General features: G+C 37.2%; 1 protein-coding gene across 2 annotated transcripts in view; it reads left to right on the forward strand.

Annotated features, from left to right (window-relative positions):
* DPP10 (dipeptidyl-peptidase 10 (non-functional)) overlaps nt 1-18,998 on the forward strand; it is a 1,131,029-nt gene that overhangs the window by 839,342 nt on the left and 272,689 nt on the right. For both annotated transcript variants that reach the window (XM_006868717.1, XM_006868718.1), the window contains exons 6-7: nt 11,839-11,891; nt 11,991-12,072. In XM_006868717.1, coding sequence (XP_006868779.1) covers nt 11,839-11,891; nt 11,991-12,072 — 135 coding nt within the window. The remainder of the gene's footprint in view (nt 1-11,838; nt 11,892-11,990; nt 12,073-18,998) is intronic.

Genomic DNA, 18,998 nt, shown 5'->3' on the forward strand with positions numbered 1-18,998 from the left:
GGAAACTCTGTATAGGGCTGCTGTGGGTTCAAAATCGACTCAACAGCACTACCTTTTATACATATAGAAACTTCACCAGATGGAATACACAGAATTAACATTGACCACATCTGTGGAAAGAGACAATGGAAGAGCTTCATCAGCCAAAACAGAACCAACTGCTCATATGCAAGTTCAGGTTGAAGCTGAAGAAAATTTTTAAAAAATGTATGAGAGCCAAAATTTGACATTGGACATATCCCACCTAAATTTAGAGGTCATCTCAAGAACAGATTTGATGAATTAGACATGAATGATCAAAGACTGTTAGAGTTGTGGAATGACATGAACATCATACAGGAAGAAAGAAAAAGGTCAGTTAGAACAAAGGAAAAGTTCAAAATGAGTATCAGAAAAAAACTCTGAAATTTTTTATCCAGCACAGAGATGTTAAAACAATGCAAGAAATAATGAGATAAAAGATATAAGTAGAATTTCAAATGGCAACTCGAGGAGACAAAGACCAGATCATTGTATTATAATGATTTGTGCAATGATCTGGAGTTAGAAAACCAAAAAAGAAGAAAACACTCCACATTTCTCAAGCTGAGAGAACTGAGGAAAAAATTCTAGACTCAACTTGAAAAAATGAAGGCTTCTGTGTCACTCCTAGGATACCCCTATACAGGGTTCACTATGTGTCAGAACTGACTTGACAGTACTTAATAACAACAACATGGGCAAAATAATTGATGATGCAGAAAGCATCAAAAGAAGATGGAAGGAATACACAGAGTCACTGTACCCAAAAGAAATGCTCAATGTTCAACCATTTCAAGAGGGAGTTAGCATATTACCAAAAAACAACGGTACTGAAGGAAAAAGTCTAAGATGCACTAATGGTATTGACAAAGAATAAGGCTCTGGGAATTGATAGACTGAAAATTGAGTTTTTTTGTTTTTTAAACACACTGATGCAGCACTGACTGGAGAAGGACATCATGCTTGGTGTAAACTGGAGAATTAGGGAAGAAAAAGGAAGACCCCCCCCCCTTCTGCCCCCAGAGAAATGGATTGACACAGTGGCAGCAGCAATGAGCTCAAGTGTAACAGTTGTGATTTTGGCCCAGGACTGGGCAGTATTTCATTCTGTTGTGAATACCGTTGCTATGCATCCAAACTGACACAGTTGTAACAACAGTATGATCTCTCAGCAGAAATCATGCAGGCAAGAAGAAAACGGGATGACATATGTAAAACTCGGAAAGAAAACCAAATTGAAGACCAAGAATCATATGCCCATCAAGATTGTCCATCAAATATGGCAGTGAATTTAGGACATTTCCGGGTTTACAGACATTAAAACAATTTTCAAAAACCAGACCGACCTTACAAAAAGTACTAATGGGAGTTCTTTGGACAGATTACTAACAATAACAGACAACAACCTGAGATTAAAATACATGGTTACTATCACCTAGGATTCAACCCAGATACAGAATTTTCAAATTTAAACAAACCTATAAGACTGAAAATAGGAAAGCAAAGAGATCAGTTGTGATAAAAGAATACTAAAAAGTAAAACAAGAGAATAATGTAGTTATAAAAATTCTAAATCAAGTAGAAATCAAGTCGATTTCTAGAAAAATATAAATAGGTGAAAATAAACCTAACTGCAATCCTAAATGAATCCTGGCGTGGTACTGTGGGTTAATGCATAGGACTGCAAGACCAGTTTGAACCCAAGGTCGGAGGTGAAAGCTTACCAGTCACTCCTTAGAAACCCTATACAGGGTAGCTGTGAATTGGACCAAACTCAATGGAACTTAACGACAACATAATTTTTAAACTAGACCAAGTCTTACTCCTAACCGTAGCCCTATTCTTAAAACTAACCTTATTCCTAACCATAATGCTAACAATATACAAAATCCTAGGCCTAGCCTAGATTTAGATAATTTACCCTAATTACCATATACTTCCACCAATAAAAAAGAATGAAACACTGTAAAACAGCAAATATATCATTTTGAGGAATAAGGTGCTACACCCAAGCCATGGTGCTTTCAATTGCTTTCTCTGCATGTGCAAATTGAATTAATGGGGAAGAACAAATAAGAAAGAATGCATTTAAATTACAGTGTTGGAGAAGAATATTGGAAGTACCACAAACTGCAACAACAACAAATCTGTCTCAAAAGGTCAGTCAGAATGCTCCTTAGAAAAAGGATGGCTAGACTTTGATACTTTAGACATGTTTCAGGAAGAATCAGTCCTTGGAGAAGTACATCATACGTGGTAAAGTGGTCTCTACTATATTGTTTTCTAATGGGTAGTGATCATGAACATTTTTTCATATGTGTGTTGGTTGCCCAAATCTCTTTGGTGAAGTGTCTGTTCATGCCCTGTGCCCATTTTTTAATTGGGTTATTTGTTTTTTTTCTTGTAGAGGTGTTGTACTTTCCTATGTATTTTTTGAATCAGTCCCTTGTCTGATGTATCATTGCAGAAGATTTCTTTTCCATTCTGTGGGCTCCCTTTTACTCTTTTGGTGAAGTTTTCATGCACATAAGTTTTTTTTTTTTTTAATTTTTAGTGTGTCCCAATCATCACTTTTGTCCACTTTTCTATAATTTTAACAATGTTTGGTAGTCTGTGTGTGCCCTGTATTAGATCCCTCAAATTTGTCCCTATGTTTTCATTGATGGCCTTTATTATTCTGTGATTCACATTTAGGTCTTTAATCCATGTGAGTTGAGTTTTGTATATGGTGCCAGGTAAGGGTCTAGTTTCAATCTTTTGCATATCACTTTCCAGTTCTGCCAGCACCATATGTTGAAGAGACTATCATCTCCCCATGCGATTTATTTAGGCACTTTGTCGAAGATCAGTTGGCTGTATATGGATGGGTTCATTTCTGGATTCTCGATTCTGTTCCATTGATCTATGTATCTTTCACTGTACTCGTACAAGCTGTTTTGACCACTGTAGTCGTGTAGTAAAATTTGAAATCAGGGAGTGAGAGGCTTCCAACTTTGTTCTTCTTAAGCAGTGCTTTGCTTATCCTGGGTCTCCTTCCTTTCCATATAAAGTTTGTAATTGTTTTTTCCATCTCTTTGAAGAATGACGTTGGAATCTGGATTGGAATTGCATTGTATGTGTAGAAAAGTATTGACATTTTCACAAGGTTAAGTCTTCCTATCCAGGAGCATGGTATAGCCTTGCATTTTTTTAAGTCTCTCGGTTTCTTGTAGTAATGTTCTGTAGTTTTCTTTGTATAAATCCTTTGTTTCTCTGGTTACATTTATTCTATTATATTTCATCCTTTGGGTGGCTATTGTAAATGGTATTGCTGTTGTTCTTAGTATAGAGGATTCTAACTGATTTTTGTATGTTGAATCTTCCAATGAGCTCTAGTAGCCTTTTTATTGAGCTTTTGGGGTTTTCTATGTATAGGATCATATCATCTGAAAATTATTTCCTCTTTGCCAGTTTGGATGCCTTTATTTTCCTATCTTGCTACCCTATCTCTGGTTAAGACTTCCAACACAATATTGAAGAGGAGTGGTGACAAAGAACATCCTTGTCTGGTTACTCTACTCTATTGTTTTATGTTGAACAAGGCTTGTGTGTTTTCCTTCCTTTTTGTAATAGAAATAAAATGGATTTACATCTATAAATCTTGGTTCCAATATGGGAGAATTAATTAGCATATCCATGATGTTGCTATTAAGTGTCATGGAGTCAATTCTGACTCTTAATGACCCTGATAGGATTCCCAAGGAGTGACTGGGGGTTTGAACCACCAACCAAGTGGTTAGTAGGCCAGTCCTTGATGTTGTTTTTGTTAAGTGCTGTCGAGTAGGTTCCAACCCATAGTGACCCTGTATAGGGTTTCTGAGACTGTAAGTCTTTAAGGGAGCAGAAAGTCTCATCTTTCTTCCACAGAACTGCTAGTCATTTCAAACTGCTGACCTTAAGGTTAGCAGCCCAATTCATAACCACTGCGCTACCAAAGCTCCTTTTAGTCCTTGATGGATAACAGTATATTACAAGTTTACGGTGAGCCAACGTGGTGATACAACACATGAAAGTAGATTAAGATGTTGATAAATATTGTATCTTTAAGTTTGCCCCTTAATATTTTCCCTTTTACACCATTCTTATGTTTCACAAAGTTTAAACAGTCTTTTTTTTTTTGCTTGTTTAGAAAACTTTGTAGAGCTCCAGCTTATAATTTTGTGAATAGTATTTACTACCCAAGAGTTTTCTACCTGATTGTCCTAGTTCTAAACTGAATGATGATAAAGACAAAAATTGTTCAAATCACAGCATTATTACTCACTTATCTTAAGAGGTATCTCATTGTCCTAGAACAAACTAAGGATTATTGTACCATTTCCTTGTAGGACAAATGAACTCATCTTTTGCCTGTATTAACATTTCCATCACTGGATTTCTTTCAGAAGGGCTCCTTATTCAGATAAGTGCTTCCCCACAGTTCAGGTTTCCTAACTTTTGATTCATTGACAAATCCATAATATGCTCTATGCAATGAAAATGAATGGTACTTATACCTGCTCAGCAATTTAACCACACTGCTGAGAAAGCCTTGTCATCAGAGATATAAACCTTTAGTCCCAGCAAAAATCACTGCAGTATATTGTTCTGTTTTCTTATAAGTATAATTCTCCTTGACATGGATATCTTAGGTAATAACTGATATTCCAAGAAAAAATATGTATTTAAATCTGATATATTAGTTCCTTTTTTTCAAAAAGGAATTATGTCTTAACTGTGGCCATCACATTAATTCTCTGCCAAAGTAATGAAAACAAGGAAGAATCTCAACGAGATAGACTGGCACATTTGCTGCAATAATGGCCTCAAACATAGGATTGTGAAGATGGTAAAGAACTTGGCAGTGTTTTGTTCTGTTGTACTGTCAAGTTGACCCTACCTAACAATAAAAATGTTCATCAGTAAACCTTTGAATGGTAACTTGTATCAAACAAAGCTGGAGTCATGCTTTGTGTACCAGTTCCCTGAAAGAGAGTGTGCATAGAAATTAACTCATGAAGTAGATGGAGTCTACTTTGTGACATGATTTCTTAAGCTTGCAGTGCTTTGGGAAACTATCATGTAAATTATGAGGATAGTATCTTTTAAAGTGTATTTAAAGATTAAATGATGCAATATTTATAAAGTGCTGCTTGATGCATTCCAAAGTTATTATTATATATATAACTATTTTAAGTTTTGTACACTCATTGTATTTTTCTCAACTATTAATTCTTTTAATGCCAAAGTCAACTATCATATCGAGATTAGGGGTGGAGAACTTTTTTTCTCCTAAAATTTATAACATTATTCACAAGCCATACACAATTATCAACTTTAAAATTAGCCTGCTATTTTAAAATCAAACCTTTAACTCACTTCTAGTGTGATAGCTGGAACTGTGGCTGCCTTGGTAGAGCCAGGCCAAATGATTTTGTGAGCCTCAGGCTGCACGTGGGCCAGACGTTCCCTACCCCTTTTCTATATGATGTGCTCTTCAAACCAAAAAGCTTTAATAAATTTTGGGACAGAATGAGGGTTTTTCCTTGGCAAGATTTAATTTAACCATGAGTTGCAACAGAAAAATCTGTACTAATATAACAAACAGTAATTTGTTTCCTCACAGTTTTAGACACTACAAGTCAGAAATCAGGGTCCTTGTCTTTTCAATTTCTAGACCTTTGCCCCGTGGTGATCATCATGTGGCACTGGCATCTAATGTAGTATTTTTTTAAACCTCAACTAGATTATGTATTCTGGGGATAGAGATCACACATTTTTTGTGTATGTCTTTTATTTGGAAACATGCCTAACATTAGCTGATATATAACTAATGTCCAGTAAATGTTCATAGATATAAAGGTAGAAAACACTTAGGATTAAATAAGTATTATCAACTTTACAAATATTTGTTGATTGTTGTTATTAGGTGCCATCGAGTAGGCACCAACTCATAGTGACCTTGGTGGTGGGGGTGGTTATGTGCCGTGGAGTCAGTTCTGACTCATAGTGACCCTGTACAGGGTTTCTGAGGCTGTAAATCTTTACGGGAGCAGAAAGCCTCATCTTTCCCCCATGGAGCAGCTGGTAGTTTCGAAGTGCTGTCCTTGAGGTTCGCAGCCCGATTTGTATCCACTACATGACCAGAGCTCCTTATAGTGACCTTATGCTCAACAGAATGAAACAGTGCCTGGTCCTGCACCAGCCTCACAATTGTTGCTATGCTTGAGGCCATGGCTGCTGCCATTGTTGTCAGTCTGTCTCATTAGGGGTCTTCATATTCTTAACTAACCCCATCTTACCAAGCATGATGTCCTTCTCGAGAGATTGATCCCTCCCAATAATATATCCGAAGTATGAGAGATGAAGTCTGGACGTCCTGGCATCCCAGGAGCATTCTGGGTGTACTTCTTCCAACACATATTGGTTTGTTCTTTTGGCAATCCATGGTGCTTTCAATATTCTCCTCCAACACTAATTCCAATGCGTCAGTTCTTCTACTGTCATCCTTACCCACTGACCAATTTTCACATTCGTATGAAGCTAATGAAAATACCATGGCTTGGGTCACCACCTTAGGAATCAAACTGGCATTTTTGTTCTTGAACACTTTAAAGAGATCTTGTGCAGCATATTTGCGTAATGTAATACATCGTTTGATTTCTTGACTGCTGCTTCCCTGAGAGTTGATGGTTGATCTGGACAAAATTAAGTCTTTGACAGCTTCCTTCTTTTCTCCAGTTATCTTGATGTTATTTATTGGTACAGTGGTGAGGACTTTTGTTTCCTTTACACCGAGGTGCAATTCATATAAAAAGTTACGGTCTTTGATCTTCATCTGTAATTACTTTAAATTCTTTTCATTTTCAACAAGCAAGGTTGTACCATCTGCTGTTAATGAGCCTTCCTCCAACCTTAGTATCATTTCCCCACCCCCCATAATCCAGCTTCTCAATTTATTTTCTCACCATACTGATTGAATATATATGGTGAAAGTATACAACTCTGGTGCACACCTTTCCTAATTTAAACCATTCAGTGTTTCCTTGTTTGATTCGAACAACTGCCTCGTGGTCTATGTACACGTTCCTCATAAGCACAATTAAGTGTTGAGAATATTCATTCTCTGCAATGTTGCTGATTATGCGTACCACCTTTCTACACACACTTGTAATTTGCCTTTGTTCAAGTTCTAGAAGAAGTTAGGTTTCTGTTTTTGCTTTTTTTTCTCTATCTGTTACAGTGTTCTTTCATTTTGTGTGTATGTTACTGGCACAGTTTTTAAAATACAGTTCTCAGGATTAACCTCTTCTTGGGTTTTCCAAAGTAATGTAGAGATGATGGGATCCAGGTTAGACGGAAGAATTCTGTGATACTGCCTGGACATCCCTATCCCATTGACAATAAAAAATTGATGATTGAGAACATCTCATCAACAGCTTTCAGAAGTAAGCGTTGGTCAAGGTTTTTTTTGTATATTAGATCATAATTCACTTCCACTTTTACTTCCATTGTCATAAATATTCATAGTCCTTAAGCATTGTGACATTATTTGCAGAGATAGAAGAAATCTTTTTTCATATGCAACTTGGGCTATGAAATAAGTTTGTACTCGAGGATATCAATATGCTCACTTTGGCTTTCAAAATCCACTAGTCAAATACTTTAAGAAAAACGATTAGTATTCTTAACCTTGCATAACTCCATTGTGACCACCTTATCTTGAAAGTAGACTTACTTTTTCCAATTAGAAGAGGAGACTAAGATAAAAGAAAATGAGTAGTAAACCTAGAAATACTACCCATGTGACATGGGACAGAAATAGACTGAGATGCAGATTAATACAGACTATATTCAGACCAGTGCCCTTTAATACAGATGTGCAGTGAAGCTAAATATAATTCTTACTGAAAATCCTTTTCGAAATCTCTCCAACACTGCACTCTTTTGATCCTTTGTCCCCTTCTCTATTCTTTCTATTAGGTTTTGGACAAAGACTATCATCTCAGTTAGGAAAAATTACAAAGCTTGAAATATTTGGGATCTGCTGGTAACAAACACACATATACACACATTAAAAGACAGGAATTTTAAAGCAATGTTTTTTATCCTGGTGTTAGATTCTCATACAAATTAAGAAGCTTTGGTAGCGGAGTGGATTAACTAGCTATACTGCTAACTGAAAGGTCACCAGTTCAAACCTACTAGCCACTCTTTGGAATAAAGCTGAGGCTTTCTGATCTTAAGATTCACAGCCTTGAAAGCCCTATACAGTGTTACTGTGGGTCGGAACCAACTTGATGGCATACCACTGGATTCTAAATATCTGTAGATGGCAACCTGCTAGTTTTAAATTGAGATTGTTATTAACAGATGAAGTTGAAACCCCTAGAAATTGTTACTTTATCTTGTTATGGGTGTTTTAGGCAAATCATGGTTAATTTCTTCATTTTGGTCTTCCCCCTTGACACATCCGCAGAGAGAAACAAATGTTCTATCAGGCTAAAACTTGTAAAGCTGAAAGTAGACTGTTCACCTAGCTGTCTCCTTTGAATATTCAGTGTTATTTTAGCTGTGCGTTTGGTCACAGAACTTTTGAGATGGAAATCAGTTTCAGAGTTGGGTCACATTTCTCATCATTTTGTCAGCTATAGTGGTGGCTGTTAAATGCCATCAAGTCGGTTCTGTCTCATAACAACCCTGTATAGAATTTCCAAGGAGCAGCTGGTGGGTTTGAACTCGTGACCTTTAGGTTAGCAGTCTAGTGCTTATACTAAAGCACCACACAGGACTCTGGCTACACAGTTGTTGTTACGTGCCATCGAGTTGGTACCTACTCATAATGACCTATACACCCAGAATGAAACAGTACCCAGTCCTGCACCAATCTCACATTTGTTGCTACATTTGAGCTCACTGCTGCTGCCGCTCTGTCAATCCACCCTGCTGGGTGTCTTCCTCATTTTTCTGACCATCCACATTACCAAACATAGTATCTTTCTCTAAGCACTGGTCCCTCATAATGTGTCCAAAGTATGAGAGACTAAGTCTGGCCATCCTAGCTTCCAAGGAGCATTTTGGCTGTACCTCTTCCAACAAAGATCCGTTTGTTCTTTTCACACTCCATAGTTTTTAATATTTTCCTCCAACACCACAACACAAATGTATCTTTTTTTCTATAGTCTTCCTTATTCACTGTCCAACTTTTACATTCATGTAAATATATTGAAACTACCTTAGTCCTCAGACTGACATCTTTGCTCTAGAACAGTTTAAAGAGATCTCATGAAGCAGATTTGCCTAATGCAGTAGCAGGAACAAAATGAAAATTTTGATGTCAGAAATGGAATGAAACTTACACATGAATGCCAAAATGGAGTCTAGGGAAAATTAATTTTGCTCCCAAAACTCTACAGTAAAGTGATTTTCAGGTTTAATAGAACTCCAAAGGAATGACTGAATGAAACTAGATGATACAAAAATACAGTATTGTAACAAATAGTGGTGAGGCATTGTAAATGCAATCCAGAGAAAGAACAATACAGTTGTTTTACTAGGTGTGTGTCCAATCTTATTTAGTTGAAGCTATTATTGTAGCCATGAGAAATAATAATTTGGTTTGTAGGGAGTTTTGAAGACCTGGTATGGTTCTATATAACAAGCACTGGGCTGCTAACCACAAGGTAAGTGGTTCAAACCCATCAGCCACTCTTAAACAAACCTATATAGACTCACTTTGAGTCAGAACTGACATAGCAACACTTGGCAGTACCAACAAGAATGGAGTTTTCATTGAAAGTGCTATAATATCTCTGTGATTTGCATCCAATAGAGGAATAAATTATTTTTTTGAAAAAAAAAAAAAGATTTTAAATAATAGAATGTTGAAAATATCTGTATTAGTTCTGTAAGCTCAAAAAATAATACAAGATAATGTGACCTCACAGTCTGTTGTTCAAACCCACCAGTCACTACTCAGAAATCCTGTACAGGGTCATTATGAGTCCGAATTGATTTGATGGAACTTAACAACAGCAGTTTGTAAGGCAGAAATATAGTTATCTTTACATTTTTAAGAGTGATCCTGTACTTGAGGCTTGATATCAACCTTGTGATGGGTGCTGGTGAAAAAAAAGTTGCCACTGAGTCTGTTAAAATTTCATACTGACCCAATGTACTTCACTGTAGAATCATGCTGCCTAGGGTCATAATGGCTGTGGTGTAGTGGCTGATGCATTGGGCTGCCAATCATAGGTCAACAGTTTGAATCCGTTAGCCACTCTGAGGAAGAGGAGGCTTTCTGCTCCTGAAAAGATTGACAGTCTTAGCAACCCCATATAGGGGTACTATGAGTTGGAAACAACTTAATGGCAGTCAGTGAGGAATCTTTCTGAAGGGAACTTGGTGGCACAGAATTTAAGCTTTGATCTGTTAACCACCAGGCACCTAGGTGGTACAGTTTGACTGTTCAATGCCACCCAGAAGCCCATTGAAAGAAATGGCCTGGTCAGCTTCTTTTTTCAAGATGACAGCCACAAAAAGCCATTGGAGCAGTTCTCTGTCACCCCTGGCACAGCCACGTGTCCAAACGGAATCAAAGCCATTATTTTTGTGTGGTTTTAAACTTCCCAAAGTGGATCATCATCCCAATTCAGATCCCAACAACATTCCCCGATTTCAAAATTTGCTACATGGCTACAATGATCAAAACAGGCTGGTACTGGTACTCTTTTGCAACGACATATCAGACAAGGAACTAATTTCTAAAATCTATAGGAAACTACAAAACCTATATAAGAAAAAGACAAATAACTCAATTAAAAAATGGTCACAGACATGAGACACTTCACCAAGAAAGACATTCAGGCATCCAACAAACATTAAAAAAAAAAATTCACGATCATTATGCATTACAGATACGCAACTCAAAACAATGAAATATCATCTCATACCAGCAGTAACAGCAAAGTTCAAAAAAGAAGAGGACAATAAATTCTGGCCAGAATGTGGAGAGACTGCGACCCTCCTACATTGATGGCTGGAATGCAAAATGGTCCAACCACTTTGGAAAACAGTAATGGTGCTTCCTCAGAAAGGTGGAAATAGAAATACTGTTGTTGTTGTTGTTATGTGCCGTGGAGTCGGTTCTGACTCATAGCTACCCTGTACAGGGTTTCCAAAGCTGTAAATCTTTATAGGAGCAGAAAGCCTTGTCTTTCTACCATGGAACAGCTGGTAGTTTTGAACTGCTGACCTTGTGGTTCCCAATCCGATTCATAACCACTACGCTACCAGATATAGCCACAAGCAATAGTAGTCAGAACACAAGTAGATACATGCACACCAATGTTATCGCAGTACTATTCACAATAGCAAAAAGATGGAGACAGCCCAAGAGTCCATCAATGGAAGAATGGATAAACAAACTTTGGTACATACACACAATGGAATATTATGCTATCTTGAAAAACAAAGCAGCAGCAAGCCACTGAATTATTACATGGATGGAACTTAAGGATATTATGCTGAGTGAAATTAGTCCATCACAAAAGGATAAATATTGTATACAATCATTATTATAAATGTTAGTAAGTCTATAGTATATTACATGGAGTAAGAAACTCCTGGACTGAACCGCAAGGTCAGTGGTTTAAACCCACCTGCCACTCCACAGAAATCCTATGCAGGCTGGCTATGAGACAGAATCAACTCATTGTCACTTAACCACAACAATGGAACATTAACATGGAATCTTTATGCCAAACGAAGGTGAGTAACTTTTTTATCTTTCTATTTCAGATTTTTCATTATTCATATACTGCTTCATATGTGATTCACAACATACACACTAGGTAAGTGATTTGCTTTTATAGTTTCTTTGAATTATTTTCCAACTTAATTCTACATGTAGATGTGAATTCAGTATATAAAATATTTATGTTTTTTTCAAGGGAAGTTTGGGAGTTAAACCCACCAGAAGTAGAGGACTCAGTCTTGCAGTATGCAGCCTGGGGTGTCCAAGGACAGCAGCTGGTAAGCACAGGCATTGGTATGCACCAAGTAATGCCAGCCACAGCATAAGGAAAATTATTTTCCTTGTAAAACTGCTGTATTATACTTGATGTTTTCCACAGAACCTTTGTTATTTTTTTATTTAGTAATCTCTCTAGAATGTATCAAATGATGCTAGTAGTATTTTATAGTTTGCTTAGAGTTTATAGAGTAATGTATGCTAAAATTGCTAGTTAATAATGAAGCCTACTATAAAATTCAATACTACTGAGCTTATACATAGCCACTATGAGTTGGAACCAACTCTACTGCACTGAACAATTATGTGACATTTCTATGACATAATATGACATAACATAAATTAAATGCAACACTCAGAAGACATTTTTTCTTAAACATGTTTTCAGGACAAACATTGAACACATAGCCAATAGCCACACTTGGCAAATTTTTTTAAAGTTTTTTTTGCGTGAAATGAGTGATAGTTTATAGGGCAGATAATCAGTTTAACAGTCTACAACTCATATACTTTGTTTCATTACAATAATTATAATCCACTCCATGTACCATCAGTTAACAGTATTTCTCTCCATTCATTTTATCTTTTTTTTATAAACACTTGGGCATATATAATAATTTAAACCATCAAAGGGCACATTCTGCAAGCCTGCCTCCTGGCCGCCAACTCTCAGTCCCTCTCTTCCCATGAATCTAGAGTCCTTAGTTGCTCCCTCTTTCCTTGTCCCCATCTCTGCCACCATTTCTGGTGTCGTTGCTTCTCTGGATAATGTCCCGCATTCCGCTTGTGCTCTTCTCCCTTGATGGTCCTAGGATCCTCTGTTTCTGGAGGGTAAGATTAACTACTCCCCCGTTTTTGTTACAAAACTTATACCTTTACAATTGTGACAGTCACAATTAGTCATGATAATAATTACTGTTGAATCGTAAGAATCTTATCCCCATCTCTTTTAACCAGACCCATATAGACAAGATGAAAACTATTCAGTGGGGACTCTATTTTTTCCCACATCCTTTTTTTTTTTTTTTTTTGGAATTTCAACTCTTTTTTTTTTTTTTTTTTAATGTTTTATTGTTCTTTTTAATGAGGATTTTTACCACATTGAAATAATCATAAACTCAAAATTTTAACTTTTATCTATTTTTAATATATAAAAGAACCTTAAGGAATACTTATTAATACTCCAGTACATGCCTCAAGTATTTATGTAAAGGACTTTCTAAAAGGAATAATGCCCAGAAAAATTTTAGCTTTGTTTTATATGGAATTGTTGTTGTTGTTATGTGCCGTAGAGTTGGTTCCAACTCATAGCAACCCTGTACAGGGTTTCCAAGACTGTACACATCTTTACGGGAGCATCTTTCTTCATTGGAACAGCTGATAGGTTTGAACTGCTGACCTTGCGGTTTGCAGCCCTATTCATAACCACTATGCTACCAGAGCTCCTTTTATATGGAATATGCCTGCTCAAATAATATCCCAAATCAAACCACTGCCATCAAGTTCATTCCAACTCATAGCAAGCCTTAATTGTGTTTCTAAGGTTATATATCTTTATGGGAACAGAAAACCTCATCTTTCTCCTGGAGAGCAGTTGGTGGGTTTGAACTGTCATTCTTGAAGTTAGCAGTTCAGTTCAAACATGCCACCAAATAGCTTCTTACACTGTTTGTTATTTCTATTATTTAACCAGCAATTATATTGAGAATTCCCTTTGTTTAATATTCTCACCAATGCGTAGTATTTTGGACTTTGAAATTATTCCATATTTTATGAACATAAAATAATAGTTAATAGTTGATTATTATTATTTCCTATTTCCTTGAATTCCAATGAACTTGAGGTGCTTTACACCTCTATTTATTGGATATTTATGTTATTTCATGTGAGATGTATGTTTTGCAAATTTTTTTAATGTTTTATCATTTCTAAATTAAAAACAATTCACGTCCTTTGGAATGTGACACTGGTCAAAGGCTATCTTTGTCCAGGTTTTGGCTTGATATTTACTCTATTGTTTTATTTCTGTCTCATGGAAACAGAAAGGTATTTGAATTCAGAATGGCTTTTAAGCTACATCTTCAAAGTTGTTAGTTGGAAAACTTACTTTGAATCTGTAGATCAACGTTAGGATATTAACATCTTGTTATTTTTAAGCACTGTCAAGTTGGTTTCAACTCATAGCAACGCTGCATACAATCTCCAAGGAGCTGCTAGTGGGTTTGAATTAACTGACCTTGTAGTTCCCAGTCCAGGGCTGATCGTACAACACCACACTAGGTGTTGTATTAATGTTTTATTGATATTAAAACTTTGTACCTAAGATGTCAATTTGCGGAGGAAGGTGCACCTTACCCAAGCTGTGGTATTTTCAGTATCCTGATATGCATGTGAAAGTTGGACAATGAATAAGGAAGATTGTAGAAGAATATTCAAAGTACCATGGACTGTCAAAAGAACAAACTGACCTGTGTTGAACGAAGTATAGTGAAAATACTCCTTGGAAGCCAGGATGGCCAGATTTCATCTCTCATAGTTCAGATATATTATCAAGATAGACGAGACCTTGGAGAAGGACATAATGTTTGGTACAGTGGCGGGTCAGTGAAAAAGAGGAAGACACCCAATGAGATGGGTTAGCACAGTGACACCAGCAATGGGCCCAACTGTAGCTGCAATTGTGGGGATGGTGCAGGGCTGAGCAGTGCTTCATTCTGTTGTGGATCGGTTCGGAGCTGATGCAATGGTACTTAACACCAGAAACAACAGCAATCCAAGATCATTTCCTGTAACTTCAGTTATATGTAATTTCAACCTCTTCAACACCTTTCCATGAAATTCCATAATGTTATACCACAAGATTTTGCATGATTTAATTTTGGTTGGTATTTTAAATTCTGTCAGACTATTCTGTCACTTTTTTTTTTTTTCCTTAGTTTATCCATATTCTTTCAGTTACTTGCTGCTTTTAAATGCTGTTTCATAACTAATTTAAATAGGGTTTCCTCTGAGTGGCTGGTATGTTTGAACCACCAACCCTGCTGCCTGGTGCTTATCCTATAGTGCTACACTGGAACTACACCTGTGTTTTCGTGCTGCAAAGAAACAATGCAATTAATATTGTTAAGCTAACTTATCAATTACTAATTATTTTTATTTAGAGTATCATATTATAGGAGTCCTGGTATAGCGCTATGGGTTAATGCACCAGACTGCAAAGCCGTTTGAATTGCAAGGTCAGTGGTTCAAGCTTACCAGGTGCTCCTCGGAAAGCCTATACAGGGTTGCAATGGGGTTGGAATCGATTTGATGGCACTTAACAACAACATCATAGTATATGTAATTGCTGGCTGCCTTTTCCATTTGAATTTTTCTATTGTTTATTTTTATAAATTTGTACTGTACAACCTGCCTGTCCTCTGGTATGTATATGTATACTGCTTTATTTATATGAATATTTTAAAATTATTCTAATATGGATATTAAATGATTGTGTTTGACCTTTTTTTTTTTTAGTGGTATTGGTAATTTAGAGTCCTGGTGTGGCACCGTAGGATAAGCACTTGACCTGAAGGTTGATTTGAACTGCAAAGCTGACTGTTCAAACTCACCAGTCACTTTTTGGAAACTGTATATAGGGTCACTATGAGTCAGAATCAATACAACACCACTTAACAATGACAACCTGCATAATTTATAATTTCTAGGCATCTAAATTTATTAGTAAGGAAACTAACAGTCTGGGGTGACTCCCAGATCCTCAGCCACCTCAGGACACCTTGTTTGTTAGTTTGTCATACTATGGTGGTTTGTATGTTGCTATAATACAGAAAGCTATGCCCCCTGTATTTTAAATACCAACGGGCTCACTCATGGTGAACAGGTTTCAGCCTAAGATAGACTAAGAGGAAGCAGAGAACCATTTTTTGAATGATGAGCTACTGAAAACTTTATTGTATAGTAGCATAATATTGTCTGATACAGTGCCAGATGATGAGCCCCTCAGGTTGGCATGCACTCAAAATATGAATGGGGAAGAGTTGCTTCCTCAAAACAGTTAACTTTAATAGCATGAATAGAACAAAGTTTTCAGAACCTTCATTTGATGAAATGGCCAGCTCAAAATGGGAAGAAACAGTTGCAAACATTCATTAAAAATATGAACAAAGTGACACAGATGTATACATATCTATGTTCATCACACCACTATTCACAATAGCAAAAAGATGGGGACAGACTTTAGATAAAGAAGACTGGTACATACACATACTGGAATACTATCCAGTCTTACAGAATGTGATTACAAAAGAGCTGTTCTCCCAAAGTAGTAGTTGTTGTTGTTACTTGCCTTGGAGATGGTTCTGACTCATTTTGACCCATGCATAACCAGTTCAAATACTGCCAGATCAAGGGCCATCCTTAAGATTCTTATCTTTGAGCCAATTTTTGCTGCCACTATTGTCAGTCCATACTATTGTCAGTCCATTGTGTTGTGGTCCTTCCTCTTTTTTGCTGTAACTCCACTTTACTAAGCATAGTATCCTTCTCCAGGGATTGATCCCTTCTAACATATCCAAATACAAGTGATGATGTCTAGCTGTCCCCAATTCTAAGGAGCATTCTGATTGTACATCTTCTGAGACAAATTTGTTTGTTCTTTCAGCAATCAAATGTACTTTCAGTATTTTTCTCCAACACCAAATTCAAGTACATTGATTCTTCTTTGGTCTTCCTTATTCATACTCCAACTTTCACATACATATGAAGTGACTCAGAGTATCATGGGCTTTGGTCAAGCACATCATAGTTCTCAAAGTGACATCTTTGCTCTAACAATTTATATGAGGTTTTGTGCAGCAGATTTGTCTAATGCAATACAAAGATACAAGTATATTTCTTTGATTTCTTCACTGTTGTTTCCATGACTAAGTGCCGATTATGGATCCAATGAAAGGAAGTCTTTGACAACTAAATTCTTTTTTCCATGTATCATATTATTTACTCTGGCTGCACTTCTTCTAAAAAACATCTATTATCTATTGGTTATTTTGACAGCCCATTCAAGATTCTCCTCCAACACCATAACTCAAAAGCATCAATTCTTCTATGATCTTCCTTATTCACTGTCCAGCTTTTGCATGCATATGAGGTTATTGAAAATACCATGGCTGGGGTAAGGCACACTTTAGCCCTCAAAATGATATCTTTGCTCTTCAACACTTCATAAAGGACTTGTGCAGATGGAGGTGGGCTTGATGGCGGCTAGGGTGGAGGTGCAGTGAAGGTCACCGTCATCAATAACACAGAATACCAGGCAAAGCAGATCCAGGGCAGAGTTCCAAAACTCAGAACCACAGAGATAGGACTATTTTAAAGGTTTGAAAGCTTATGGCTTGTGGAGTTAGGAGAGGAAGTAAAAAATCGTGTACTTTTGAATGTGCTGAGCCGGGCCCGGAGACCTGAGCTGACATCCTGGGCAATACCAAGTGGCAAGATGAAACAGAGGGAGCAGAAACACCACGGACAAATGCTGAGGGAATCTTGGGACAACAGTGGACAATATACTTTGTCAGTTTTGCTTTGTTCTGATTTTCTTTTTTTCTTTGGTATCTGTTACTTGGTGTGCTCACTGTTTGCCAACCTCCATTCTGGTGAATAGAGGGAGAGCCTGAGCCAAGTGGCCACCCCCCACCTTCACCGTTGGTGGGTTCTTCTGCCACATATGCGCACAGATACTCAGCCCAAGCGGAGGCCCTGAACTTTTAATATCTGTTTCCTTTTTGTTCTGTGTTTTTTTTTTTTAAATCACAGGAAAAAGTAGAAGAGAGCTGAAGGGAGGGAAAGAGAGCCAAAGGTTGGACAGGGGCCTGAGGTATAGCATTAACAACCAACACTGGAAACTTGGACTCTCTCGGGCAGCTTTGAAGACAGGAACTTAGGACATTAAAACCATACTCATATTAAGCTACAGATTTTTTTTTTCCTTCTTTTTCTTCTCTCCCTCCTCTCCCTTTCCTGTGATTAGAGACTAGTATATTCAGTCTTGTTTTTGTTGGTGCTGCTTTTTTTCTCTCTCTCTTTTTTCCTCCTCCATCACTGGTGTTGTTTTGCTGCTATATGCCCCCTTTTCTGCCTTTGAAGGACTCTTTGTCTCTCTATATTACACAAGAATAGTCAGCAGCTGCTGCCATATAGCCAAGCTACAATCACACTCTATAAAACACCAAAACCCAGCCAAGAACCAGTACCAGATGCCATATACCAGGGAAACAGACAACTCCTATGAAAGTTACTCTGAGTTAAGCAATAAGAAGAGTGAAAAGGGAAGCCCACATCCTGATCACATCTTCCTAGAAGCACTCAGAAAGCATAAAAAATTACCAAAACACATACTCAATTAAGTATTAAGGCCACAGATAAACATTAAGCATGTCCAAGAAGCAAAAGCAGATGACCATATCAGCACATGTCCAGAAAAAAGATAATATATCTGAAACAGATGACCTAGATGTAGATCTGGACTCCATTCTGGAAGGAGGGCAGGCCTTGGAAATGCCTGAGAAATAATTCAGAAAAATTATTACACGTTTCAAAATACTTTACAATGAAGTTGAGAAAAATAAGGAAGAAATCAGGAAAGTGCTACAGGAACAGTCAAATAAGATAGATACAGCATTGGAAATAATTCAAAACCTACAGAAAGAGGTCCAAATGATCAATCACAAAGTAACAGAATTATAGAACACTCTGAAAAGGCAGAGGAGTAGAATAAATGAGATGGAAGGGAGAACCAGTGAGCTGGAAGACAAATTTCTCAATACCACTAAGATTTTTGTTGTTGTTGTTAAGTGCCATCGAGTCGGGTCCGACCCATAGCGACCCTGTACAGGGTTTCCGAGGGTGTAAATCTTTACGGGAGTAGAAAGCC

The sequence above is a fragment of the Chrysochloris asiatica genome, unplaced genomic scaffold (genome assembly GCF_000296735.1).
Source record: "Chrysochloris asiatica unplaced genomic scaffold, ChrAsi1.0 scaffold00123, whole genome shotgun sequence".
In the NCBI taxonomy this organism is placed as follows: domain Eukaryota; kingdom Metazoa; phylum Chordata; class Mammalia; order Afrosoricida; family Chrysochloridae; genus Chrysochloris; species Chrysochloris asiatica.